Raw genomic sequence first — 24,827 nt, 5'->3', positions numbered from 1 at the left:
TGATGCCAAAGCAGATCAGATAGTTACAAGAGATTGACGAGAATTTTTCGGGGAAATCCAAGCCCATCATTCTTGAATACAGGCCTATCAATATCAATCAATCAAATCACCATGATCAGTCCAGTCGGTCCAAGGGTATCTAATCTATCCATTCCAGTAAGATCATAAATGTCATCACCATCATCATCGTCATCACCAATCATAATTCATAAAAACAACGCATCGATCACCCCTTCCGCCCAAACCACTTCTTGCTCTTGCGCCTGGGAACGTGTTCGCGCCCTTCATACTCCGGCCCCTCATGGCTCAAAGGCACCAGCGTCTCCGGGGGCACAGCGCCTGACATCACATCGTCTTCATCAGAAGGCGGGTCCCGATCGCCTCCATCCTCATCGTCGTCAGTGAAACCCTCCTCAGCCTCCGTATCCTCCATGTAGTGTCGATCAGACTTGTTTCGGCGGACTCGCAACCACTTCTTCCACCCCTTGGCGACAGGTGCCGCAGGCGGGTCATATTCGCCTGCATCGTACCGCAGCATCGGCACCAGCAGTCTGTAGGGCGTTGTGATGCCCGACGGGTCCCGCGGGTTGAGCTCAAGGTTCAGCGTAATCGCTAGCCCACCTTCGAGGTTGACAAAACTGCCTACCCCGTCGTCGCCTGTCTTTTTGGTAGACTTGAGACTGAGACTTGTCGGGCGGCGGTGGAAGGGTCCTGGTCGTGGCTCGGCGCCGTGCGGGAAGTAGCTCTCGCCTGACTCCGGCGGTGGGAAGGGCCCGTCCATGCTCATTGTCCGGCGGTTGGGTTCGTTTCCGAGGGTAAATTCTTTGGGAGCCTGGCGGCCTCGAAGGGAGAGCCGTCGGAGCAGTCCGCCTTCGCCTGCCTTGGGTCGATCCCCGCGTGTTAGGGATAGGGTCCGCCCTAACTTTGTCGGTTGGGGCTCCTCGGTGGGCAGTGGCGATTCGGGTTCATCTGGTGTGCCGGGTGGGGTGGTGCCTGCTTGGTGGTTAGAATGGAGCATGAGAAGAAGAATCCAAATATTTGCTTACCAGGTTGGTATTCCCGGATGGAGCACCAGTTACGCCGCGGCAGCAGCCGCTTGTTATTCCGCTGCTTATTGTTGACATCGTGGGTGAAGATCGGAATCATATCTTCGTCCGTGTTGGTGTCCAGGTGATGCACGCGGTTGCGCTTGTTGAGCGTGTCGGAGACCATCTCGGTTTCGGGTATGTCCGCGATCGCCGACGAGATGATATTCGGCATGTATCTATAATCGCGGTCTTTGGGGACGTTAAGCTTGGGATTCGAGTAGAATTGCCCAATTGCTGCCAGATGTACATCTCCACTAGAGGAGGCATTAGCGGTGGCTTACTGCAACGCTTTCTCGCGCGTCCCTTACCTTAGAATGGTTACCCGGACGGATTTCTCTGCGGCAAGGTCCTGGAGATCTTCGATCAAGTATGTGCGCTCTGCTTTGTGGTGCTTCGCTGTCCAGTGGTCGTCGAATATTTCCACCTTGCCGCCGGTCTTGCTTACGAGACCGCCAAACACTCCCGCCTTACCGAGTGATTTTCGGCTGTTGAGAATGTTCTTGACCATAGCCTGGGGAGAGGTTAGAAAGGGTTAAGCGCCGGGTTTGCTCGAATTTGCAGTGACTTACCACTCGGGGGTAGGCAAGTGGAATAGCAAGCGACACGATCAAGTGTTTGGTTTCCCCTCGCACAATCTCGCGGTGGCATCGATCCCAGATCAGGTCGCACGTTTGCTCGCTCAAAATCTCGTCGGTCTGTTCGCAGTCAGCCAAAAGTTCTTCGACATAAGCAGGCACATCTCTTACCATCCGCTCCGTTCTGCAATCTAGGCCGAGGAACGTCACGCCGTCACCCAGAGACATGAACAAATTGCGGCTGCGTTGGTTGATGTACGGGCCCGGATGAGGCCCAAGCAGCCAGCTCGGCTCGTCCGCTTCGGTCTCCTCAGGCACGCTGTGGTGCTGGAACAGCAAATAATACTTGTATGCAACGTTACCCAACCCGGAGATCACGGGGGTGCTCATGAAATCATCCGAGTAAGACCCAAAGCCCTCGAGAATTTCATGATCATTCCATATATTGACCATGGGAATCTGCGAGTTCACCAGGGAAAACAGGCCCTGGGAGAACCACGCCGAATAGTGCTCCAGGAATGAGGTCTCCAGTTCCGCGCGGAGATCTAGGTTGAAAGGCGCGTCGTATTTGTCATGGGAATCCTTGATCTTGACCCATTCCTGGAAGTGCGGCGATTCCATAGTCACCCGATCGTTGAAGATCTGGTCCCCTCCACCGATCATCACGTGGAATGGACGCGTCTGGTGCTCATTGAGCACGTCTCGCCAGAGGGGATCAGGACCGCAGAATCGATCGCTGTCAGCGTGGGGCCTGAGGCCATTGGAGGAATGGTACATGATATTCATTGAGTGGCCTCTGGCGGGCACCCAGAACCCGATTGCCGGTCCTTGGTTCAAGCGATAAGCCACTCGTTGTTGCGTCTGACCCAGCTCGATCTCAATGTTGAACTTCCAGAAGGTGACGTCTCTTCCTGGGTCCGCGTACAGGCGAACACCTGGAAGCTCCTTATACGCCCCTGCGCTCTCCCCGTCCACAGGATGGACTCGGTTGGCCGGGATTGGTTGTTTGGAGCCATTGCTGTCATAGTCAATAATGCTAGCGGACATTTCGTAGATGCCATCGTCGTTTTCGATGAATGACAGATCCACCGCTTCCTCTGTATGCTCCACCGGCTTGACGTATAGTGGTCGTCCATCGCGACCCAATTTCATGAGACCCGCAGTCGGATCGACATATTCCGGGGCAAGGTGGCCGCTTCCACCCTGGAGTTCCACGGGAGGCGGGGGGAGAAGGTCCACGGGTTGGGAAAATACCCTCAAGGTCGGCGCGGGCAAATACGTGGAGCGCGAATCTTTGGTCACAATCAACACACTCCCCCTCCATGTCTCCTTGTTGAATGGCCCATTGGGTGCATCGATCCGCACCCGCTTCAATCCAGCATAGCGGAGTAAAGGCCCGCACTTCAGGAATAATGATGGGTGAAAGCGCTTGTTGCCTGTTAACGATGTAGATGTCAGCATCGATAGTTATAGAGTAGACCACTTTCTATCCCCTACGGCGATCGCTTACCTGGTAATTTCTGGGCGGGAGGGTTCTGATAATCCGTCGGCAAAGCCCTACTCCGTCTGCGGTTGCTGGTTCCGCCCTCCCACCAGGCCTTACTCTTTTCGGCGTCAAAGGACTGAAAATCGAATTCAACGGCTCCCAGCCTGGCTACCGGGGCGTTCTTCCATTCAGAAAGAGGAGGTGGTGTTGGTGGAGGGACATTGAACGAAACGGTCTGTTTCTTCGGCTTTGGTTGGGAGGTAACCTCCGCCTCAGTACTTGAAGCAGCTGGTACATTAGCGGACATGTCCCGATTAAAATTTTCGTTGGCCGAGAAAACGCTAGGCGTTTGTGCTGGTTCTTTCAACTGAGCATTCTTTCCCGTTGCCTGGGCGAACATGGCAGGTGGAGGGATGTCCTTTCTCCTGACGGATCGAGTGGAATCAACCGCCCGTTGCTGGGTCGCAGGATCCATGCGTGGCGGCTGTGTTTGATCTGAAGCCACCGTCCCAGAGCCGGAGGACGGCGGAAGCTGCGAAACAGGTCTCGTTCGGGGGTACTGGTTGTCCCGGGGAATCGGTTGGTTTGGTGAAGGTCTCATACCATGCCCCTCTGGTTTGTGGCTTACAGAGACCGCCCGTCTGGGGACATCGCCTCTTTTCATGACAGGCGCAGGTGGCTGCTGCCAATCACCTGAATGCTGGGGCACCTCGGCGGAACGTGCCGAAGTGTGCTGAACGGACGGTACTCTGCTTCGATCCGGTCGACCTGTGTTCGGTACCGTTACGGAAGCGTCCCGTTGATGACCCGAATGTTGTGCGTCTTGCGTAGACCGTTGATGGGACGTTGTTGATGTCGAATCTTTCCGGGACACAGCACCTTGTGCAGGTAGCACCGGCGACAACGTGTTACTGCCGCCCTCGCGTTGGCGAGCCATCCGTTCCTTCAGCTTCATCTCCGCTTCCAAGACCCTGGCTCTCTTTTCCTCCTTGCTGATACCGGTCAGAGTCACCTCCAATTTTTGAAGGGGCGAACGATCCGAAGCCCAGTTAGATTGCTGGTCTGACGTGGAGCGAACAGTGTTTGACCGACTCATAGTCGACCGTTGACTATTACGAGTGGTTTCGTCCTCCCCGGCAGGGGTCCCATCGGCTCGCGGGTCATCGTTCTCATCCATCGGAGACGGCTCTGGCGGGAGTGGCTTCTCCATCCAATTCTTCTTCCCTTGGGGCGGGATGTCTTTCGCCCTCTCGGCAAAGGATCGCACGGATTGATTGTGTCCAGAGGCGGTTCTGTTCTGATGTGACTTTGGACGGGTGCGCTGGACTTCTGGGTTTCTGGAGGGTGGTTCCTCCTCATCTTCATAGTCGGGTCTGGTGGTTTTCATCGCATGCGACGGTTGGCGCCTGTGCGACGCTCGTGGTATGCCGTTGGATCGCAATGGTTCGGAAAAGATGGAGTCCTCGTCCATCGGTGTGCGACTGGTGTCTGCCGTCATCGTTCCCACTACTTAGTTCCCGTCGGTGGGGTATAGAGCGGTATAATGCGCTGCGAACCCGTGTCTATTGCGATGTCTGGTTAGATTTTTGATTAATTGACATTTCCCCATATAGAAATCCATTCCAAAAAGTTATTAAAACTGATGAAACCATGCGCTCGGTGCCATGGTACGCGAAAGAAAGAGCACCCGCAAACTCACCTGGTTCACTATGGCGATGTCAAGTTTAGGACGAACAACAATGACTAGACATGCATAGTCGCCGCAGGGTGAGAAAATTGCGCGTCAGCAGACAGGAACGATGCGATCTTGGTGGATGCGATCGAACGTATGTCCGTATGTATGTAAAAGTCCCCTCGGGTATAGATGTATTCGATAAGAGCTAGTAGATTAGATCGGTGGATATACAGTGGAATGCGATCTAACCAGCCTAGATCGAACAATGGAAGACGAAGTGGGGAAGAAACAAAAATCAATAATTCAAGGGAGAATTGATACGAAGAGATGAGGGAAGAAAGAAGAAAACTGATGACGGTGAGGCCGACAAGATTATAACCAGATGCGTTGTTGAGATTAAGTCGGTGGCTGGAGTGGATGTCGGGTTGGCCCAGCCCTCTTCTTCGCTCTGTCTGTTCTGTCTCTCCTCTAAACTTCCTGCGGGGCTGCATCAGTCTATTCCCTCCAGGCACCACCGCTTTTTGATTCCTTCCTTTTCTTTTAGGAATTAGATCGAAGGTAAATAATAAGCAAGGTACACTATGGAGTACTTCATAATCATTAGACAATTACTTTGACTGCATCCTCTACGGTGTCCACGCTGCACCCGTTGAATCGGACCGTTGTCCATTGGGTCTAGTTCAGGTACCAACTGACTGACTCTGCATGATACATGGAACATGAGTCTTCTTGTCATACTTTACGGATGGATCTCTTATCGCCAGTCTGTGCTAGATATCTATCCCATCGCATGGTTGTTACAGTGGACGATCCACCGTCCTGGGGGAAGTCGAACCAGCGCAGTCGATCAAGGCGTGATCACCCAGCACAGGAATTGATCGCTTTCTCAATTACCCCTCGGGGCTATTTATAGAAAGACCAAGAATTCATCCATGAAGACCAAATCTATCCAACACAGCGTGGCGGAGGAAGTTCCCATCCTCGTTCCAGCCGGAGGGTGGTTGTTTGACACCACCTTATAAGACGAGAGTACGAGGGGACCAGAATAGACTCGAGTTGATCTCACAGCCTTGCTTATTTCTTACCACCACGCAAGGTCTGTATTCGGACGAACAAAGAAACGTGTCAGTTTAGGGGGGGGGACTCGAGGCTGAATTTCCCCAATTCCCAATTTCCACCACCCCAAACCAGACGGTCCTTCTCATCGACGGTGTCACAAAGGGAAATCATCCAGAGGATAAAAGAAAGAGATGAACTCGGGAAGTAAGTAATCATTATTTAATATAAAGCAAGAGTGGATCACTATTGTTACCTAATTCAGCTGTAACGTTGGAGATCCGTCCCTCCAAGCCTAAGGCCAGATCACTGTATTAATGCGGTGGTTTTAAGGCAACCAACCCCATCAGTCACCGCTTCATAGACTGGACTTGCTCCTTACTTACTTTACTTACTTCACTTCTACTTCACTTCACTTTTACTTTTACTTCCACTGACTTCTTACGTACTTTGTCTTGCTTTCTCCCCCCCTCTCTCTCTCCTTCTATTCTTCTCCCCAATTCTCTCCTATCCTCTTCCATCTTCATCCGAGAATTATTAATCCTCTTCCTGTCTCCTTCCTCATTAGCTCCCGCTTCTTGTCGCATTTACTTGCGGCCCCCTGACCTTACCCGATCGTCCCTAGGAATTTCCCCCCCACCTCCCTTCCAGTCCATGGCCACCATCCTTTCTGTCCTTCTGTCCTGAAAGTCGCCTTGTCCAAAGGTGTCATTTGCCACTTGCTACACTGGCACCATGCGTTTCTTCGGAGGTGCAGCGTTAGCTTTTGGCCTCTTTAGTGCTGCAACGGCTTCCCTCCATCCGGTCCGCTCCTACGAGACACATGACTACTTCGCCTTGCACCTCGAGTCATCAACTCCCCCGTCCGAAATCGCTGAGCGACTAGGTGCGCGCCATGAAGGTCAGGTGGGAGAGCTGGCCGACCATCATACTTTCTCCATTCCCCGAGAGAACGGGGCGGACCTAGATACGTTATTGAATCGCCTACGAGACCGTCGGAAGTTAAAACGACGCGCCGGGGCCGATGATATCACCTTGCTGGATAAGAGAGATGCCGAGTTTGATGGAATCCTGTGGTCGCAGAAACTTGCGCCCAAGAAGCGACTACAGAAGCGACTCCCGCCATTGAGGGATCTCCCCCGAGCGCCGGCCCCCAAGATCTCCAAGGAGGACCCCAAAGCCGTTCAGTTCCAGAAAGACGTGGTCACGGCGCTGGGCATCGCGGATCCGATCTTTGAGGGCCAGTGGCATCTCTACAATACCGTCCAGGTGGGGAATGATCTCAACGTCACGGGCGTTTGGCTCGAGGGCAACACCGGGCAGGGCGTCATCACCGCCGTGGTGGACGATGGGTTGGACATGTACAGCAATGACTTGAAGCCGAACTACTTTGCCGAGGGTTCCTACGATTACAACGACCACCACCCGGAGCCGAGACCTGTTCTTCCCGAGGATCGACACGGGACCCGATGTGCCGGTGAGATTGCCGCGGCCAAGAACGACATCTGCGGCGTCGGCGTCGCCTATGACAGCAAGGTGGCCGGGATCCGCATCCTGTCGAAAGCGATCGACGACACCGACGAGGCCAAGGCCATCAACCACGGCTACCAACAGAACGACATCTACTCGTGTTCCTGGGGCCCGCCGGACGATGGCATGACCATGGAGGCCCCCGGGGTCCTCATCAAAAAGGCCATGGTGAACGGCGTCCAGAAGGGCCGGGCTGGGAAAGGGTCGATCTTTGTCTTCGCCGCCGGCAACGGCGCGGGCTACGGCGATAATTGTAATTTCGACGGCTATACCAACAGTATCTACAGCATCACCGTCGGCGCCATCGATCGGGAGGGGAAGCACGGCACCTATTCCGAGTCGTGTTCCGCCCAGTTGGTGGTGACGTACAGCAGCGGCTCGAGTGACGCCATCCACACCACCGATGTCGGCGCGGACAAGTGCTATTCGCTCCACGGCGGCACGTCGGCCGCGGGTCCGCTGGCCGCAGGGTCCGTAGCTCTCGCCCTGAGCGCTCGGCCCGAGCTCAGCTGGCGCGATGCGCAGTATCTGCTGGTCGAGACGGCGGTCCCGGTGCATGAGGACGACGAAAGCTGGCAGATGACCAAAAGTGGTCGCAAATTCAGCCACGACTGGGGGTTCGGCAAGGTCGACGCCTACGCTTTGGTCCAAAAGGCCAAAACCTGGCAACTGGTCAAGCCGCAGGCCTGGTTCAAGTCGCCCTGGCTCCGGGTCAAGCATGAGATCCCCCAGGGCGACAAAGGTCTGGCCAGCTCCTACGAAATCACCGCCGAGATGATGAAAGAGGCCAACGTGGAGCGCCTGGAGCACGTCACGGTGACCATGAACGTCAATCACACGCGTCGTGGTGACCTCAGCGCCGAGTTGCGCAGCCCCGAAGGCGTGCTCAGCCAGCTCAGCACCGCCAGGCGGTCTGACAGCGAAATGGTCGGTTACGTGGACTGGACTTTTATGAGTGTCGCTCATTGGTAAGTCTTATTTTTATGCTTATTTTTTTTTTATGTTATTTTCAATTGAGCTAACACGGCGTAGGGGTGAATCTGGCGTTGGAACGTGGACCGTGATCGTCAAAGACACCAGCGTCAACGATGACGTCGGAGAATTCATCGATTGGCGTCTCAATCTCTGGGGAGAAGCCATCGACGGGGCGAACCAACCGCTTCACCCGCTTCCAGACGAACACGACAACGATCACACTATTGAAGATGCGATCGTAGCGACGACCAGCGTGGAACCCGGACCTACCAAGACCGGTGCTCCTGAGCCCCCCGTGGATGCCGTTGATCGGCCCGTGAACGCAAAGCCTGGGTCGACCGGCGAGCCCACCGCCCCGCCTCCGTCTCCGCCAGTGGACGACGAACCCACCCCGGCGGAGGACAATACCAGTGCCGCGCCAACGACCGCCACCACCGCCGCCGACTCGGAAAACCTGCTGCCCTCGTTCTTCCCGACGTTCGGGGCATCCAAGCGGACACAGGCGTGGATCTACGCCGCGATCGGCTCAATCATCGTCTTCTGCATCGGCCTGGGCATTTACTTCAACGTGCAACGGCGGAACCGCCAGCGGAACGACCCGCGCGATGACTACGACTTTGAGATGATCGAGGACGAGGATGAGATGCAGATGGCCGGCAAGCCCGGTACCACCCAGCGTCGTGGCGGCGAACTCTACAATGCATTCGCTGGGGAGAGTGATGAGGAGCCGCTGTTCAGCGACGAGGACGACGACGAGCCCTACCGGGATCGAGCCGCCAGTGACGACCAGGGACGGGAAGGCAGCCATGGAGAGCACGGCCGGTAATACAATAAATGGGGATTTTTGTCTGTCGCATTATTTGATCTGGGGTTTTCTTTCTCTTCTCTTTCTTTCTTTTTTTTTTTTTTTCCGATGGGATTGCGAATATGGCCAAAACCAGCATCTTTCTCTTCATGTTTGCATGTGGTGGGAACGGAGTAAGACGTGTATATATAGATAGACGTATGAACAGTACTACACCTGGCATATGAGATGATTTCAAAGCCAGTCTGGTTGTATAAGAGTCTTACAGTTGTCACGGAAGCAGTAACTACTAACTAGACGAAGAAAACGGAGAATGAGGTCAGGTGGTCTTGGCGCAATGACGCTGTTGCTTCTCCATCGGGAACAGAACAGGAACTCCACTTTCCAACTACTTCAGCCTCCGCATTGTCTGCCTTGCACTCACCAATCCTCCACCATCGTTAATCCCTTTTTTAGTCTCTATTTAAGTCCCACTCTTTATTCGCTTCGATTATTTCTCACAACCTGACCTTTCCCTCCCACGATCCCTACATTGACATCGTGGTTCCTGGCAACACAGCCCCGCCCCCCTCGAATTGATGGATCAGCACGACGACTTCGACAGCGTCTCCTGGAGACACGATCCCGACAGCGATCTCTCCCGCCCAACCACCTCCGGAACCGATGCCGAAGAGACCCCAGAGTATCATCATGATGCCAATGGCAAGCGGAGGATGAGCTCCGCCGAGGAAAGTCCTCAGGCTGGTCCGCTGGCCGACGCTGTGGATCTGGCGGGAATAGGGGACGGGTCGCTTGAGTGCCAGGTGGATTCGCCGCTGAAGGAGAATGATGGGACCAAGGATGCTTATATCTCTTACTTGGTTACGACACATGTAGGTTTCATTCTCGCTTGTCTTTCTTCTTTCCCCTCCAGTCGGGGCCTCGCGGGTATACGGCTGCCTAGCAAGCAGCTGGTCATCGAGGAATTGTCCAGGACTGACTGACCGCAATAGACCGACTTCAAGTCGTTTCAGAAATCCGATTTTGCCGTGCGGCGTCGATTTACGGACTTTTATTTCCTCTACAAGACCCTGTACCGCGAATATCCCGCCTGTGCGGTCCCGCCGCTGCCGGAGAAGCACAAGATGGAGTATGTCCGGGGGGACCGGTTTGGCACCGAGTTCACCACCCGCCGCGCTTGGTCGCTATCGCGATTCCTCAAGCGGCTGACGCTGCATCCTGTGCTTCGGCGGGCGCCGCTGCTGGCGGTGTTCCTCGAGTCGCCTGACTGGAATGCGCACATGCGGCTGCGGTCGTCCCGCTCGTCGTCGACCGCGGCGGACGGTACCGGCGGCGTGCCCGGCATTTTCGACAATTTCACCGACACCTTTGTCAATGCGTTCACCAAGGTGCACAAGCCCGACCGGCGGTTCATCGAGGTGCGGGAGAAGGCGGATAAACTCGACGAGGATCTCAACCACGTGGAGAAGATCGTGGCGCGGCTGGCGCGGCGCGAGGCGGACCTGGAGACGGACTACAACGAGCTGGCGACGCAGTTCCGCAGCCTGGTGAAGCTGGAGCCGGACGTCGAGGTGCCACTGCAGGTGTTCGCGGCGTCGGTGGAGGAGACAGCGCGGGGGCTGAAGAATCTCAAGGAGCACACAGACCAGAACTACCTGGGGTCGCTGCGCGACATGGCGGCTTACATCCTGTCGGTCAAATCACTCCTCAAGACGCGCGAGCAAAAGCAGCTCGACTTCGAAGCTCTAGTCGACTACCGCAACAAAGCGGTCGCAGAGCGCGACTCGCTAGCCACAAATCCCTCGTCGTACTACGCCTCCAACCCACTGACATCCTCCCCAGCGTCATTCATCCGGTCCAAGATGGAAGACATGCGCGGGGTAGACCACGAACAGTCGCGGCGCGAGCGGGTGCGCAAGCTGGAGCTCCGCATCGACGAGCTAACGCGCGAGGTGGAATCGGCCCGCACGACGTCGGAGATGTTCGACGAGGAAGTGGTCCGCGAGGTGGCGGACTTTGAGCGCATCAAGGCGGTGGAGTTCCGCGATACGCTTGGACAGCTGGCGGAGAAGCAGATTGAGTTTTATCAGGGAGTGTTGAATACGTGGGAGCGGTTTGTGGCGGAGATGGACGTGGATGATGTGGAGCATGGGATATGATATTCTTCAGAATGGTATGCATTATACGACTTATTATGATATCGTATTCTTCTTAATTATCGTCTCTTTTGTAGGATGTTCTATCACTTTCTCTCTCAAATCGTAAAAAGATATGAGAAACCCTCTACTCTACTCTACTCTAAACAAGACACCCCAAACCAGACACACAAAAGCACCTCAAACAACCAGGCAACCTAATACCAAGTACTAGCCAGACAGACGAGACATCCCTCGAGCGCTGAGTTCTGACCCAGACCCTAAAACTGACCCTAACACTGAGTCTGACTCTGACTCCGACGCTGGCTCTCCTCCGCCCACTCAAAATCAATCGAACTCGGCTCGCCGCGCGGATCGGAAATGATCGCTGGGTCCAGGGACCGGGAGGTGCGATGGCGGGCTCGTTCCTGTTATCGTTATCATTAGTATACTTTTATACTTCATCCAATATCATCTATATATCGATATGAAGATAACCACACCTCAACAACACAACCAACAAAGTAAAGCAGTAAGCAGTAACGAGATAGAAAGAAGGAAGAAGGAAGGAAGTACCCACCTCCCGATAAACCTGATTAGGAGTCTTATGCCCGTCGGCTACTAACTGGAGGTAGGTTTCGTGGTCGTAGTCGATTGTTGTGGGAGGATGAGGTTGTTGTTGTTGAGGTTGGCTCGGGAGAGATGGGGATGATGATGATTTAGCGGGGTGGGCGAAGTTGGCGCTGAGGGTTGTGTTGGTGTCTTTGGTTGTGGTTGTGGTTGTGTTATGTTGGGGGTGATATGTGGTGGTGGTGGCTGTGGTTGGTGTGTGTTGGGATTTGCATGATGAGGGGGACATTTGGATAGTAGTCGTATATCCAGGTAGTATGGTATGGAGGATTGTGTTAGGTTGAATTGAAATGAAGAGAGAGACTATGAAGGGCTGGAGTGTAAATGATGTGAGAGCGTAAGCGTGAATAAGATGATAGAGAAAGGTGAAAGGCTGAGTAGAAGTATATTAATAGAGGCGAATCAGATCGTGAACAATATATAGTATAGTATAAGGAGGAAGATCAAAGGATGCTGAAGATGACGGGCGGACTAGGTATAAGGCTGTGGGATCAGCAGGGAAGGACCTGGTTGTTTATATAGAGTTTTTTATATTGTTCATTCGTACTTATATACCTAGGTATTGATGCTATATGTTATTTTAATAACGGGTACTCTAGTCAAGTAAGACTTATGTATGCACACGCCACTCTACAGGAGAGACCAACAAGTAGATACACACACACATAGGGGGAGAAGAGGGAATGGCCCACAGGATGTTAATAGGGGTGGTGGCGGAGTGAGTGCGTCATGCATCGTGGCTGTGTTTTTATCTAGGATTTTCCATTCTAGTTTGAAGACAGTATTAGGGCTGGACGTCATATTTTACCTCCTACCTAGTAGAGTTGTTGGTTGCCACATAGATTTTACGTATACAAAACATCGACAACAGTCTTACAGCTTACCATATATCATGTGTAGTCAGTTTAACTGTATAGTTAACTGTATAGTGATCTAGGGTATTTTTTATCTATCTAAACAGTAACTTGCTCCAACTGCTGCGTCACCCCCGCCACGCTCTTCTTCGCATCCAGTCGCGTCTTCAGCTCCGTCGGCAGGGCCGTCAGATCAACCAGCACGCCCTCCTTCTCCGGGTGTCCGTCTTCCAGGCCCATCTCCTTGATGCGCACCTTGCCGGCGGCCATCTCGTCCTCGCCCAGGATGACGGCGAAGGGCACGCCGCCTTGCTCGGCGGCTTTGAATTGCTGCGGGAGTTTGGGCTTGACTTTGTAGGAGAATTCGGCCTGTACCAATATTAGCTGGATTTGAAGAGAGAGTATCGAAAAGGAAAAGAAAGGAAGGGTGTACCTTAAGTCCGGCATTCCACAAACCCTGACACACGCTCATCCGCTCCTTCAACATCCCCGTGAATCCCTTGCCGCCAAACGCCATGACGAAGGCATCCACCTCGCTGCTGCGGACGTCCGCGCTCTGGTCCCGCTCGAGACGCGCCTTGGTGATGGAGAAGATGCGGTCCACGCCGAATGACACGCCCACGCACGGGATCTGCGCCTTGGGCTGGAACATGCCCACCAGGTTGTCGTAGCGGCCGCCCGCCGCCACGCTGCCCACGCCCACCGTCGGGTCGTTGGACCGGTCGTCGTCGTCGCCGTTGCTGCCCTTCTTGCTCTTCTTGCTTGACTTGGGCTTCGGGGTCTCTTCCGCTGACTGCGCTGGCGGGGCGGAGCCTTCGGTGACGATCTCGTAAATGACGCCGGTGTCTGGTCGTTAGCCGTTAGTATGTAGTTCAATGTGATATCTGGACATGTTTGTATGCCAATAAATGTGAGCACACGGGTTTTAAAGAAGGACGTACAGTAATCAAGTCCACGCGCCAGACTCAAGTCAAAAGACATGCGGTCCAGCACGCCAAACGCGTCCAAATAATCCATGAGCAAGCCCATGTCGTCGAGACCCGCCTTGGCCGAGGCATTGGCCACCAACGCCTCGTCCTGCAGCAGCGAGTTCAACAGGTCCCGGCCGCCCTTCAGGTTCACGTACTTCTCGATGCGGTCGGCCACCTCCCCGTCGAGACCCTTCTCCTCGACCATCTCCTTGCGCACCTCCGCCCACGGCATCTTATCCAGCTTGTCGACGGCGCTCGAGATCGGCCGGATCTTATCCTGCGGCACGCCGCAGACCTCGAACAGCCCGTCGAGCACCTTCCGGTGGTTGATCTTGATGCCGTAGCGGCCCTGCCAGCCGAGCTCCTCGAAGACCTCGGTCACGATGCGCAGGACCTCCGCGTCGGGCACCATGGGGTCGAACTGGCCGGCGATGTCGAAGTCGCACTGGTAGAACTCGCGCATGCGGCCCTTGCTGACGGCGGGCTGGTCCCGGCGGTAGACCTTGGCGATGTGGTAGCGCTTGATGCTGCGGACGTCGGTGTTCATGGCGAGCCAGCGGGCGAACGGCACCGTCAGGTCGTAGCGCAGCGAGCAGATCTCGCCGCCCTGATCCTGCAGGTCGTAGATCAGCTTGGAGTCCTCGCCATACTTGCCGGCGAGGATCTCGCGGAGTTCGAAGACGGGGGTGTCGAGCGCGGTGCCGCCGTGGCGCTTGAAGACGTTGGCGATGGTCGTGAAGATCCGGTCGCGGAGGAGGGCGTCCGACCCGGCCCAGTCCTTGGTGCCCTTGGGGGTCTTGAGGTTGAACGACACCTTGTTATCCTTGCCCATTGTGTCTAGCGGCGGATTGTTGGGAGAGGCGGAGGAAGAGGAAAACGGACGAGACGCGGACGAAGAAAGATAGTGGCGGCGTAGTCTATGGTCGTAGTGGGGGATAGTGGGGTTCTCGAGAGGCGTCCGAAGATTTCTTTGGATGCCGATTGAGAGGCGGGAGATGCGCCAGGCGGGAGAGACTCGTGAAGAGCGCAGGAGACCAGATGGAAGTGAGGGTTTCATTCAAGGAGAGGGCACTTTGACCTTGGATGAGTCACTTCTAGTATAACAGGGACTAAAAAAAGACTCTTTCGCAACGAAAACACCAATCTCGACACCTGAACCGACAAATCCCGTGCCACGTCTGGTCTCTCTCTCTTTCCGGCGCTTTTCTACTTTTGGCATGTTTGACCGGTTCCGTCTCCCGATCCGGAGTTAGGGCTGGATGGGAGGGCAAGTCACATGTTCTGGACGGAAATGGTGGAGTTTCTGGAGTTTCATCCTCTCCATCGCTGTCTCTCGTGTTCTGTCCCACGTTCTCTCTTCTCGACAGTCTCCCTTCGGAAGGGGGTCAGATGAGCTTGTTCGGCCGCCACCCGGCTTATCTCAGAGTCTAACCCTGCAGGACTGTTTGTCTGCGGTGTGACCTGGATATCTTTAGAATTGCTGTGCACGTTGGGGAAGGGGTCGCATGTGAAATGTAAAACATATAGTATCAGCCTTGCATGTTTTCAGCTCAATCACCCTACCTATATCTATGCTGATTACCTGATCCAAGCAATCTGAATGGGTCGGGTCATGCCTTGTCTCATAGGCTTCCTGTCACATCCTTCGTATAAACCGGTATGGTCTTGTCATAGCGTCGGCCGAAAACGAGGGGCTGTCCAACCACGCCACACTGGTTTGGACAGTATTATTTTGACCTCAGTGGCCATGCTGAATTAATTAAGTCAATGTGATTCGCTCGGGTCGTACCCACGTCTGTGTGTCAATCATCGTCTATGATCAAGCTAAACCTGGGTGGTTGGAGTCTGTCAGTCATGGTCGATGGTCGGAATTCAAGTGGATCTGGGGACCCGTCATGTAAAAATACACGATTGGCCGCAGTTGCGCACACGCCCGTCTGAACATCCCGGGGTTTCCACGTGGTTCGCTGTAATAAATCGCTTGCCCGAACCGGTATGGATACCTCGAGTATTGAGTCTGGAGTAAATACGGGGTATCAAAATTAGGAATATACGGCTGAGGATGGAGTCTGGTCGATGAAACCTTCCCATGAGTCAGCTCAGCTTCTGGGAGACCACATCGTCATCATCGCCATCGTATCAAACAGAAAACGCCTTGCATGCCGCTCCAGTGTCGAATGTCTGTTTATTCCCCGAGACGGAGCCGCCGCCAAGACGACGGACGATACTGGCGTGGTAAAATCACGCAGGGAAGACTCCAAAAGAAGTCCTCGATCGGTATTAGTCAAAGGAAGATGCCGCGATCGTGGGGCCCCAACGGTAAGAGAAGGATGACCAGATCATGCACCCGCTCGAGAAATTTGCCCGAAAAAGAACCCCCATCGCGTTGTCATGCAGATTGGATCGGCGGGGAGAGTGGAAATGCGCATCGTGCTGCGGTTGGATGTGCTGAGTCGAGTTCAATGCACACTCTCCCCCCCCCCCCTCTCCCATTTGACTCTTTCGTACAGAGCTAAGCCATCGCCAGCGTGCTGGCAACGAATGAGAGAGAGCGACCGTCGACCCATTGATCCAGATGGATGCAACCCTGGCGGTTCTGACCATAGTAAACCCCGTTATTAATCTGATTAGATTGGGCTGGGAATCGGATGGTAACCGTGTCCAAAGTAGCTGCGTCTTGCGTCTTTCCTACTCCGTAGTTCTTCCCTTTTGTTTTTGGGTGTATTTGACTTGTGTGTATCTGACGCTATCCTAATTCAACCAACCTATAGTTGATTGACCATGGTCAGACAGGTCGGTGTAATGTGGAATATCTCTCATGTAAGTCATCGAGTCCTCAACAGGCTGGTCGTGGAATCTTCCGGAGGCAATCAACCGTCCATGAGGCCGGGGTATCAAACCAAAGAAATGGCGCAGCCTACGATGGTGGTGGGGACCGAAAGTTGAGTTCTTCCAGAACTAGCGCAGGACTCTTCTCTCTCTCTCTCTTTCTCTCTCTCTCTCTCTTTCCACTGTTCTCAGCAGAGACGTCAGCCTGAGATCTTCTTTGTCTCTACTCTCGATGCTTACTTCGTTGGACCCCTCCAAATCAACATGGATTGTAAGCCATTCCCCTCGTCGTACACAAAACTGTTGCCATTCAGGTATCCTCCGCAATGATTATAAAGAATGACGATCTCCTCCATCATATATGATCTTAAAAGAAAGTCTCCTCATTCAACCATACTATAGTGATCCCAACTCGCTCGGACCACCACAATACCGTACGGTACGGTCAGGTATGGTCTAGACTGAATGGTATTGTATTCCCAGCCCATTCTCTTAGTCTCTCCTATAATTCCCCCTCTTAATTGGGGTCCCCACCTGGTGGATACCACTCAATACATACACCATCCATACCGAAGGTACCTGAACCAGTCGGGTTTGCGGCGCAGTTACTTCTCAGTACTTTGCCAAACCAGTATTAAGAATACGGAGGTCTGACTCTCTCATGAGTTGATCCCCCTCAGTCATCGATTGACTATTGCTACCTTCAACCCTCAACGGTTCACTTCATCTTTAACTTCTACTTCTCTCTTCTTCCTTTCCTTCCCCTTCCTTTTCTTCCTCTTCCTCTCACTACTTTACTCTTTCACTCCTTTTACCATCCCCACCCTTCCTCCCATCAAACTCCTTTCTCGCCTTCTCAACCCATTGTGGTTCTCGACCATTCCAGGTACCGGTCGCCGCCTCCACATCTCGACTCCGCCGGCCGTTCACGTTCCGTTCCATTCTTCGCTCATCCAATTTGCCTAAACGCCTCTCTTGGTTCTCCTCGGAGGATCCGCCCTTCAAAACTCTCTGGTTCTGGTGGCGGCCGCTTAATTCCTGTTCCTTGCTGTCCTCCAAACACCTCGCCCTCCGTCTCCCCCCTCCCTCAAATCTCGCCCGTCGCCTTGCCTCGTCAATTTCGCTCTCTGTCAATTCGCTCGCTATCCGTTCGCCTACCGAAACCTGCGAGCCTGCAAGTCTACGAGTCGATTCTGCAAGTCTGCGACGGCGGAGTTGGCCGCTGGCGTGTTGCCTGAACAACTCACACACCTCGCCCCGTCCCGACGTCGGCGTCTTCCCCCCTCCGAATTGCCAGATGAAGTTGGTCTCCTACAAGATATTCCTTGACAACGATGGGGTCTTTTCTGAAGATCAGGTCCCGGAAGGATCCGGTATGTTTGAGCCGGTCGCGTTGCCCACCGTCTCGCAGAGTGTCGCCGCCGTCGCATGCGGGCGATCCGGGCGACGGCGACCGCTGGGGATGCTTGATGTCGCTGACAATCGCTAACTGCTGCCAGGCTTCTTCCACGCCTGCTGCCACCGGCGCATCTCCGCCCAAAAAGGAAGTTCAACCGCCTCCGATGACCCCGCTGGAGAAGATGCTGCAGGACTCTAGTGCGATCCGGGAAGATGGCAGCGATAAGTTTTTTGGGATGGAAAATGTAAGTGGGAGCCCTGTCGCTAGAATATGAGGCGCGAGGCTGATTTTACCGCTCTTCTTCGCAGTATGGGAATACTTGGTAAGTTATTTGTCATCGATTGTGCCGCATAGATCCTGCGACCGACGTGGAGCTGACGATATGCCGCGATAGCTACTGCAATTCAATATTACAATGTCTCTACTATTCGGTTCCCTTCCGGGAGGCCGTGATCAACTACCCGACCCGAACCCCCATCGAGAGCCTCCAAGCCGCATTGGCCGGGAATCTTCGTTTCCAGGATGCGATCGCTAACATGGAAGCCGAGGCGCAAGCGGAGAAGCAGAAGGCCGCCAACGCCCAGCGCCCCGGCGCGTCTCCCGCCCAACCCCCAAAGCCCGAGGACAAGGACTCCCCCGAGTACAAAAAGAAGATGGCCTTGCAGACCATGCCCATCTTGGAAACCAAAAACAACGCCACCAGCTACGGGATGTCGGAGTCACTGTTTACGTCGTTGAAGGATATCTTTGAGTCGGTGGTCGGGAGTCAGTCTCGCATCGGGATCATCAAGCCCCAACACTTCCTGGATATATTGCGACGGGAGAACGAGATGTTTCGGTCTGCCATGCATCAGGATGCGCACGAGTTTCTGAACCTATTGCTGAACGAAGTCGTGGCCAATGTGGAGACGGAAGCCTCCAAGCAACCCTTGCCCGACAGGAGCCTCCCTCCGCCGACAGACAGTGCGGACTCGATCGACAACTCGGGGAGCTCCGGTTCCAAGACTCCCAACACCACTCGATGGGTACATGAACTGTTCGAGGGGACCTTGACGTCGGAAACCCAGTGTTTGACCTGCGAGAAGGTTTCTCAGCGGGACGAGATCTTCCTGGATCTGTCGGTGGATCTGGAGCAGCATTCGTCCGTCACATCGTGCCTGCGGAAGTTTTCCGCGGAGGAGATGCTCTGCGAACGGAACAAATTCCACTGCGACAACTGTGGAGGTCTCCAGGAAGCCGAGAAGCGGATGAAGATTAAGCGCCTTCCCCGAATTTTGGCCTTGCACCTGAAGCGGTTCAAATACACCGAGGATCTGCAGCGGTTGCAGAAGTTGTTCCACCGAGTGGTCTATCCCTACCACCTTCGCCTCTTCAACACGACGGACGACGCCGAGGACCCGGACCGGCTCTACGAGCTGTACGCGGTGGTCGTGCACATTGGCGGGGGGCCGTACCACGGCCACTACGTCGCCATCATCAAAACGCAAGATCGAGGGTGGCTGCTGTTTGACGATGAGATGGTCGAGCCGGTGGACAAAAACTTTGTCCGCAACTTCTTTGGCGACAAGCCGGGTCTGGCCTGTGCCTACGTGCTGTTCTACCAGGAGACCACCCTCGAGGCCGTCCTCAAGGAGCAAGAAATGGAGAACATGCAATCGGCCGCCGGTGCCGCCGCCGCCGACTCGACGAAACAGAACGGGTTTCCCCAGTCACCGGGCCTGGCTCATGTCCACAGTGAATCGGCAATCCACTCGCAGGACGAACCCATCCGACCCCCAGGCTTGAGTCGAGCACCCTCCGCCCCTCCATTGTCCACCCACCCCGAACACGTCGAGCTAGAGAAGGAGAAGTCGCCCATCAAATCTCCGACGCGGTTCTCGCCCTCCACCCCCGCGCCACCGGTTCCCCCCATCCCGGAAAGCCATACGTTTACACTAGGAACCAAGAAGAGCGATCTCCAAACGAAAAAGGAGCGGGCCAAGGAAGAGAAAGAACGGCGAATAGCCGAAAGGGAGCGAGAGAAGCAACGCCGCAAAGAGCACGAGGCGAGATCCCGGGAACAGGAAGCGAAAGCGCGGGAAGACCAACGACGCGAGGAAGCGCAAATGAAAGCTGCCATGGAAGAAAGCCGGCTCTCCAAAGCGGAAGAGGACCGGCGAAACCCCGACCACGGCAAGTCCGGCGGCCTCAGTAGTCGCCTCAAGCGCGGCGTCAGCCACCGACTCGGGACTCACAAGGAGAACCAGCGAAGCTCGACAGCTGGGGCCGTCATCAGCGAGTTTCCATCATCGCCCAGCAACGGGATCCCCGAGCCGTCGCCGCCTCTCCAAAAGTCACCGGCGTCGCCCAGTGAGCCCCATCGCTCGAAACTCCAGTCCAAGAAAAACACCAGCCACGAGGAGGACCGCGACGGCCTCAAGAACAACAAGGACCTCAAACACGCACCCCGCAGCCATGGCAGATGGAGGAGCTTCAGTCTTCGCAAGAAGTCCTTCAGCGCTCTTTCATGAGCAACTGGCCGTGGGACCCGACTTGCCTTTGCACATATGACTGACCGCGCACTGTCGTACATACCTTTGATGTATCATCAACTTCTTCTTTTTTCTTTTCTTACTTGTTCAGATTTCTATCCCTGGCCTGGTCGTTATTTTACTGACCGATGCATTTCCCCTTCTTTGCCGTCTGACATTTTTCTTCCATCCATCTATGCGTCGATTGCTTGTTCCTCTGAGCCATGGGCCTTGTTGGTCCAGTTTGTTGTTTACTTTTTCATTCGTTGTTATTTTCCCTTTTCTTTTTTTCTGTCTAACATTCTTCCTTCTTTTTTTTCTTTCATATTGTTTTCTATACCTTATCCATATTGTGATACCCGTGCCTGGGTCACAAGCTAGGCAAACTGCGGCGTTGGTTGGGTGACATGTCTTTTATCTTATATTATTTTGTTACTACCTTATTTTCTTTGTTGTGATTGATTTTGTACCGAGTTTAGATACCGGTTTGATTTGAAGAGGTTCGATCGTGATTGTTCTGGGAGGTAGGCTTTTTTCTTCAAAAGATCATTCGAGAACGTTATATCGGACTGGATGTGTGTGATTACTTATATATTTACACTACACGGGCTTTGCTGTGTTGCAGTGATGGGCCGATTGGTATACATATCTCTATGAGCGGTATCGGGACGAAGGGAATTGTATGCAATCCTGTTTGAAGGTTACCAACCTCTACAGAGTAATGAATAGACCAGTCTAATTAACCGTTTGTTGCGGTACCAGTAAAAATACGGAGCTTTGTAAGATCATGGTATGGTAGATACAAGGACCCAGAATCAGCGTTCAGGGAGAACTGGAGGTTGATGCTGGCGCTGGCTTTCCTATCCATCTCGAGGCTGTTGCAGCGCAGAAGAGGCCTTGATACCCCTAGGTCATCATTATCCTGTGGCTTCGTGTTCCTAGGCGTCTTATTGGACACCTTCATCATTCACGGGCGTACCCATCCATTGTTGCAGCCATGTAAGTTGTCTGCTTAGGTTTCCGTCGCAAAGGGTCAAACAATCTCGACCCATGGAACGACACAACTCCCCGACAATGCACCTCCCCTCCCGGTCCCCTTGGTCTAGACTATTCGGATTCGCAGATCCGCCTCCGCCCCGGAGTCTGGCCTGGCCTGTCGGCCTTGATCGAATTAGATTTCCACCCGTAGACGGATTGTACACACTCCGTCGCGGGGGGGGCCTTTGTTCAGCATTACGTATGGCTCCCGAAGAGGGCTTGATGCTATTAGCCGAGTAGGTAGGTAGCTACGCCAGAATCGTACTGCACCATGAACCAAACTCGGGAAACAAAGAGCAGGAAAGAAGCATTCGAACTTGGGCCATGATCAGTAGCCTTCGGCATGACTCCATGAACCCAGACACCTTCCCGGGGCTAGGCTGGGTCTGATTTCCGATCGAGATGGAAATACACACGTCAGTTGCATTCTAGACTCATCGCAGGCAGCTCGATGGAATCAGTTCCTTAACGTCATTACTACTGTACGCCCGTGCCTCCTCGCATATAAGAAGACAGCCTTGTTCTGACCTCGAGCAGAAGAGATATGGAGATCAACGAGAAATCCTTACACCATTGGCAAACAGCATCTCCCTGAAATATCTCTCACTCATCAAACTTCACCTCCAACCATGGGCAGAACATCCGGCAAAGAAGTAACCAACCGCAACCAAGTCCGATCGGATATCGCAGCCGGGGGTTGGGAAGTTGTCTGGGGCGATCTCATCAATGAAGGCGACGCCCTTACCTTTCTCATCTCCATTCCCACAGGAAGTGTCGCAGGCTGGGTTACCCAGCAGGTCCAGGCTCAGTTGGCCAAGTTCTCTCAGAGTCTGGGCGATGTCTCTGATGATGTTGTTAAGCAAGCGACCACTTATCTGGAGAACCTAGTCAAGGGCCGTGGTTCTGGAGAAGCCGACATCGGTGGGCTGGGAGTCAAGGGTGGCTTTGCTACCTATAACCGCCACATGGAATATTATCTTTGGGGTAGGAAGGTTGGCAGTCATGTTCTGCCTAATAACCATCAACCGTACATTGCTGTGCGCGTTACCAAACCTCTGCCTCCAAAGTGACATGGGCCGGACAAGCCAACGACCGACTCACGCCGTCTTGCAGAAATAGACAGATGGCCAGACCGCGCGAATGAAGGCGATATATCTCTAATTTAGTGGTTACCAGTCATTGCTGATTCTTTGTCCAAGGTGATGGAAAATATTCTTCATATGGCCCGGAAGCACACTTGTCTCTCCAGGTAATAATATGTTTGAAAAGTCTTTTCTGTATGGATGGAAATGCACTGTATCAAACTAATCTACATGTCATAATATATGCTATTACATTAATTGGCCTGGAATTGCAATTTTGTGACTTGACGCGAGGATTCATATATATACAATTTGTATAATGTCAAAGACTGACACTGGAAAGGTCATGATCAAGATCATCCTATAGAAATGAATCTTCGCGAACTTTATCTGAATCATCCGCCTGTCTAGATTCTATTTGTAGAGCCACGAATGATACTACAGCCATGCAGTTTCTCAAGTACTGGGTTGTTGTGTCTAGTGAAGCTGATTTTGTGAAAACGTAGATCAAAATACAAAACCTGGTCTCATGCGGAATAGCGGATTTTGACACGCAAGGTTCGAAAATGTTGGAAAATGATCTGGTTTAGACACTGACATTGATGATATTGGAGGTTCCTGATTCCCCTGGTTTAGGCTTGACATGGAGAGAATTGTATATATAGCACGGACTCGAAGCGAGGTCCTCGCAATGACAAACAAAAGGCGACGATGACGTTGGACGCAGAACACTGCTGTATATTGTGTGAATAACGATTCCTTGCTGCCTGGACTCTAGGTTCCGTGCTATTTTGAGATGGGTTCGTATTTGGCAGATCCCATTCACTGGGTCAACCTCATGGAAGGCGTGATTATGTTTTGAGAAGTGTCATAATCAACTAGAGTGTTCTATGCACAGTGAATCTTACCATTCCTAGTATATATACGAAGTATATAAAGGTATATAAAGGTACCATATCCTGATAACATAGCAACTGGTATCATATATACATAATCCATACTGCGCATAAAGATTTGTTTGTTCCGTTGGAATCACTAAAGATCCGTAGAAACTTAGGCTTCGACAATGGGTAGATAAATGGTTTATGCGGTATTTTTATCAAAATGATATCTATCCCCAGGCAGTGCGTAGCAGTGTAGTAGAAAGTAGTAAGTAATAGTATAGTAAATACACGAGGTTACCGCATCAATGAAGTGAGTGGTCGCAATACCCGCGCGGTGGAAGAGAGACCTCAGTCGCTGACACGGTCTCGTCCAGCTTCCGACCGCAGCTTCTTCATCATCGTCGTCTTCTTTCTCGTCCTGCAGCGCTTGCTTGCTAGCTAGCTAGCTAGCTAGCTTGCCTGTCCGCCTATTCGCATTATCTCCCCTCGACCCATTATCCCGTAGCTTTCTTCCAGCAAGGCACCATTCGTCTCCCCAAGTTGGTATATCTGATCGGTCGAAGTGTGGAGAGGAGGGAAGGGAGGAGGATGGAGATAGGCTCCACACGATGCAACCGGCGGTTCTTGCGAGACGAGGACTTGGAAAAGATAGAATAGCCGCAGGAATCGCGAAGCAGGATCGGTCGAGGCAGGTATGAAATGCGGTCACCCGAGGATTAGCTGGTAGACGATGATGACGGTGTTGATCACGATTAGGGGTACTGTGGGTTTGTTCGTTAGTTATCGTCTCTGGAGATAGAGTCTTATATGTGTATGCATATATATGAATCTAGATATGAACAAGAAAGGAAGGACGGAAGAAGCATACTTCGCATGAGGGTCCGGATGCTGGCGATTAGGTTGACCGTCTTCGCTTTCACGCTGGTGTTATCGTATGTCGCGCCGAAGGCTGGATCAGCCTGGGTGCGACCCCATCCGACTGTAGAGAAATGGGAGCGTTAGTTTATTTTCCTAGGTCCGGATTTGTCGTGCTCGGGATAAATGGGGAGCATACTCCTGGCGAGGAAGCGGTCTTCGGAGAGGACTGCAATAGCGTTGGTGAGGAGGATAGCTCTAACGGGATGAGTGGTCGGTTAGCGGGTGAGCTGGCCAGGAATTAGATACAACGGGTAGACTCACGCATAGACGAGCTTCCCAAGGCCGAAGAAAAACATCTTGTGGAATTGACCGTGTTGGCAGAGGAGGAGGAGGCGGAGTGGAGGGAGAAAGAAGGAGATGAAGCCGGAGCTGACGATGATGATGGTG

General features: G+C 53.3%; 8 protein-coding genes across 8 annotated transcripts; 4 read left to right on the top strand and 4 right to left on the bottom strand.

Annotated features, from left to right (window-relative positions):
- Positions 1-58: 58 nt before the first annotated feature.
- Positions 59-5,156, bottom strand: BDW47DRAFT_102184 (uncharacterized protein). The gene is made up of 7 exons (XM_024811810.1): positions 4,849-5,156; positions 3,174-4,723; positions 1,835-3,099; positions 1,658-1,783; positions 1,397-1,599; positions 1,047-1,342; positions 59-993 (listed from the first exon to the last, which is right to left on the bottom strand). The coding sequence occupies exons 2-7, from the start codon at positions 4,645-4,647 to the stop codon at positions 227-229; spliced, it is 4,131 nt and encodes a 1,376-aa protein (XP_024674076.1). The 5' UTR covers positions 4,648-4,723; positions 4,849-5,156; the 3' UTR covers positions 59-226.
- A 1,118-nt stretch (positions 5,157-6,274) lies between these two features.
- On the top strand, positions 6,275-9,340 carry kexB (kexin kexB). The gene is made up of 2 exons (XM_024811809.1): positions 6,275-8,378; positions 8,443-9,340. The coding sequence occupies exons 1-2, from the start codon at positions 6,616-6,618 to the stop codon at positions 9,209-9,211; spliced, it is 2,532 nt and encodes an 843-aa protein (XP_024674075.1). The 5' UTR covers positions 6,275-6,615; the 3' UTR covers positions 9,212-9,340.
- Positions 9,341-9,581: 241 nt separating this feature from the next.
- BDW47DRAFT_102179 (sorting nexin-4) lies at positions 9,582-11,469 on the top strand. The gene is made up of 3 exons (XM_024811808.1): positions 9,582-10,062; positions 10,183-11,363; positions 11,424-11,469. The coding sequence occupies exons 1-2, from the start codon at positions 9,769-9,771 to the stop codon at positions 11,347-11,349; spliced, it is 1,461 nt and encodes a 486-aa protein (XP_024674074.1). The 5' UTR covers positions 9,582-9,768; the 3' UTR covers positions 11,350-11,363; positions 11,424-11,469.
- On the bottom strand, positions 11,352-12,462 carry BDW47DRAFT_102178 (uncharacterized protein). Its single transcript, XM_024811807.1, has 2 exons — positions 11,906-12,462; positions 11,352-11,753 (listed from the first exon to the last, which is right to left on the bottom strand). The coding sequence occupies exons 1-2, from the start codon at positions 12,182-12,184 to the stop codon at positions 11,619-11,621; spliced, it is 414 nt and encodes a 137-aa protein (XP_024674073.1). The 5' UTR covers positions 12,185-12,462; the 3' UTR covers positions 11,352-11,618.
- Positions 12,463-12,908: 446 nt separating this feature from the next.
- Positions 12,909-14,612, bottom strand: BDW47DRAFT_116208 (histidine--tRNA ligase; the record flags this gene model as incomplete). Its single annotated transcript, XM_024814895.1, has 3 exons — positions 12,909-13,178; positions 13,243-13,655; positions 13,751-14,612. The coding sequence occupies 3 exons, from the start codon at positions 14,610-14,612 to the stop codon at positions 12,909-12,911; spliced, it is 1,545 nt and encodes a 514-aa protein (XP_024674072.1).
- Positions 14,613-17,603: 2,991 nt separating this feature from the next.
- Positions 17,604-20,616, top strand: creB (ubiquitin C-terminal hydrolase CreB). The gene is made up of 4 exons (XM_024819281.1): positions 17,604-17,982; positions 18,109-18,252; positions 18,317-18,330; positions 18,403-20,616. Exons 1-4 carry the CDS (start codon positions 17,944-17,946, stop codon positions 20,516-20,518), a joined length of 2,313 nt encoding a protein of 770 aa, XP_024674071.1. The 5' UTR covers positions 17,604-17,943; the 3' UTR covers positions 20,519-20,616.
- A 1,430-nt stretch (positions 20,617-22,046) lies between these two features.
- On the top strand, positions 22,047-22,820 carry BDW47DRAFT_102171 (uncharacterized protein). The gene has a single exon (XM_024811806.1). The coding sequence runs from the start codon at positions 22,186-22,188 to the stop codon at positions 22,624-22,626; it is 441 nt and encodes a 146-aa protein (XP_024674070.1). The 5' UTR covers positions 22,047-22,185; the 3' UTR covers positions 22,627-22,820.
- A 901-nt stretch (positions 22,821-23,721) lies between these two features.
- BDW47DRAFT_102170 (YOS1 family protein) lies at positions 23,722-24,803 on the bottom strand. The gene is made up of 4 exons (XM_024811805.1): positions 24,702-24,803; positions 24,577-24,635; positions 24,391-24,501; positions 23,722-24,283 (listed from the first exon to the last, which is right to left on the bottom strand). The coding sequence occupies exons 1-4, from the start codon at positions 24,734-24,736 to the stop codon at positions 24,228-24,230; spliced, it is 261 nt and encodes an 86-aa protein (XP_024674069.1). The 5' UTR covers positions 24,737-24,803; the 3' UTR covers positions 23,722-24,227.
- Positions 24,804-24,827: the final 24 nt, after the last annotated feature.

Source organism: Aspergillus candidus, assembly GCF_002847045.1.
Source record: "Aspergillus candidus strain CBS 102.13 unplaced genomic scaffold BDW47scaffold_10, whole genome shotgun sequence".
Taxonomy (NCBI): Eukaryota; Fungi; Ascomycota; class Eurotiomycetes; order Eurotiales; family Aspergillaceae; genus Aspergillus; species Aspergillus candidus.
Note: the sequence above shows the minus strand (reverse complement) of the source record. Positions and strands in the feature narration are given on the sequence as shown.

Coding starts and splice junctions, on each gene's coding strand:
- BDW47DRAFT_102184 (XM_024811810.1), bottom strand. CDS start 4,647: ATGACGGCAGACACCAGTCGCACACCGATGGACGAGGACTCCATCTTT. Junction 1,600..1,657: donor CACTTGCCTACCCCCGAGTG/GTAAGTCACTGC, acceptor ACCTCTCCCCAG/GCTATGGTCAAGAACATTCT. Junction 1,343..1,396: donor GTCCGGGTAACCATTCTAAG/GTAAGGGACGCG, acceptor TGCCTCCTCTAG/TGGAGATGTACATCTGGCAG.
- BDW47DRAFT_102171 (XM_024811806.1), top strand. CDS start 22,186: ATGGGCAGAACATCCGGCAAAGAAGTAACCAACCGCAACCAAGTCCGA.
- BDW47DRAFT_102170 (XM_024811805.1), bottom strand. CDS start 24,736: ATGTTTTTCTTCGGCCTTGGGAAGCTCGTCTATGC. Junction 24,636..24,701: donor CTTGGGAAGCTCGTCTATGC/GTGAGTCTACCC, acceptor TCATCCCGTTAG/AGCTATCCTCCTCACCAACG. Junction 24,284..24,390: donor CATCCGGACCCTCATGCGAA/GTATGCTTCTTC, acceptor ACAAACCCACAG/TACCCCTAATCGTGATCAAC.
- BDW47DRAFT_102179 (XM_024811808.1), top strand. CDS start 9,769: ATGGATCAGCACGACGACTTCGACAGCGTCTCCTGGAGACACGATCCC. Junction 10,063..10,182: donor CTTACTTGGTTACGACACAT/GTAGGTTTCATT, acceptor TGACCGCAATAG/ACCGACTTCAAGTCGTTTCA.
- kexB (XM_024811809.1), top strand. CDS start 6,616: ATGCGTTTCTTCGGAGGTGCAGCGTTAGCTTTTGGCCTCTTTAGTGCT. Junction 8,379..8,442: donor TTTATGAGTGTCGCTCATTG/GTAAGTCTTATT, acceptor AACACGGCGTAG/GGGTGAATCTGGCGTTGGAA.
- creB (XM_024819281.1), top strand. CDS start 17,944: ATGGGGTCTTTTCTGAAGATCAGGTCCCGGAAGGATCCG. Junction 17,983..18,108: donor TCAGGTCCCGGAAGGATCCG/GTATGTTTGAGC, acceptor AACTGCTGCCAG/GCTTCTTCCACGCCTGCTGC.
- BDW47DRAFT_102178 (XM_024811807.1), bottom strand. CDS start 12,184: ATGTCCCCCTCATCATGCAAATCCCAACACACACCAACCACAGCCACC. Junction 11,754..11,905: donor CTAATCAGGTTTATCGGGAG/GTGGGTACTTCC, acceptor TAACGATAACAG/GAACGAGCCCGCCATCGCAC.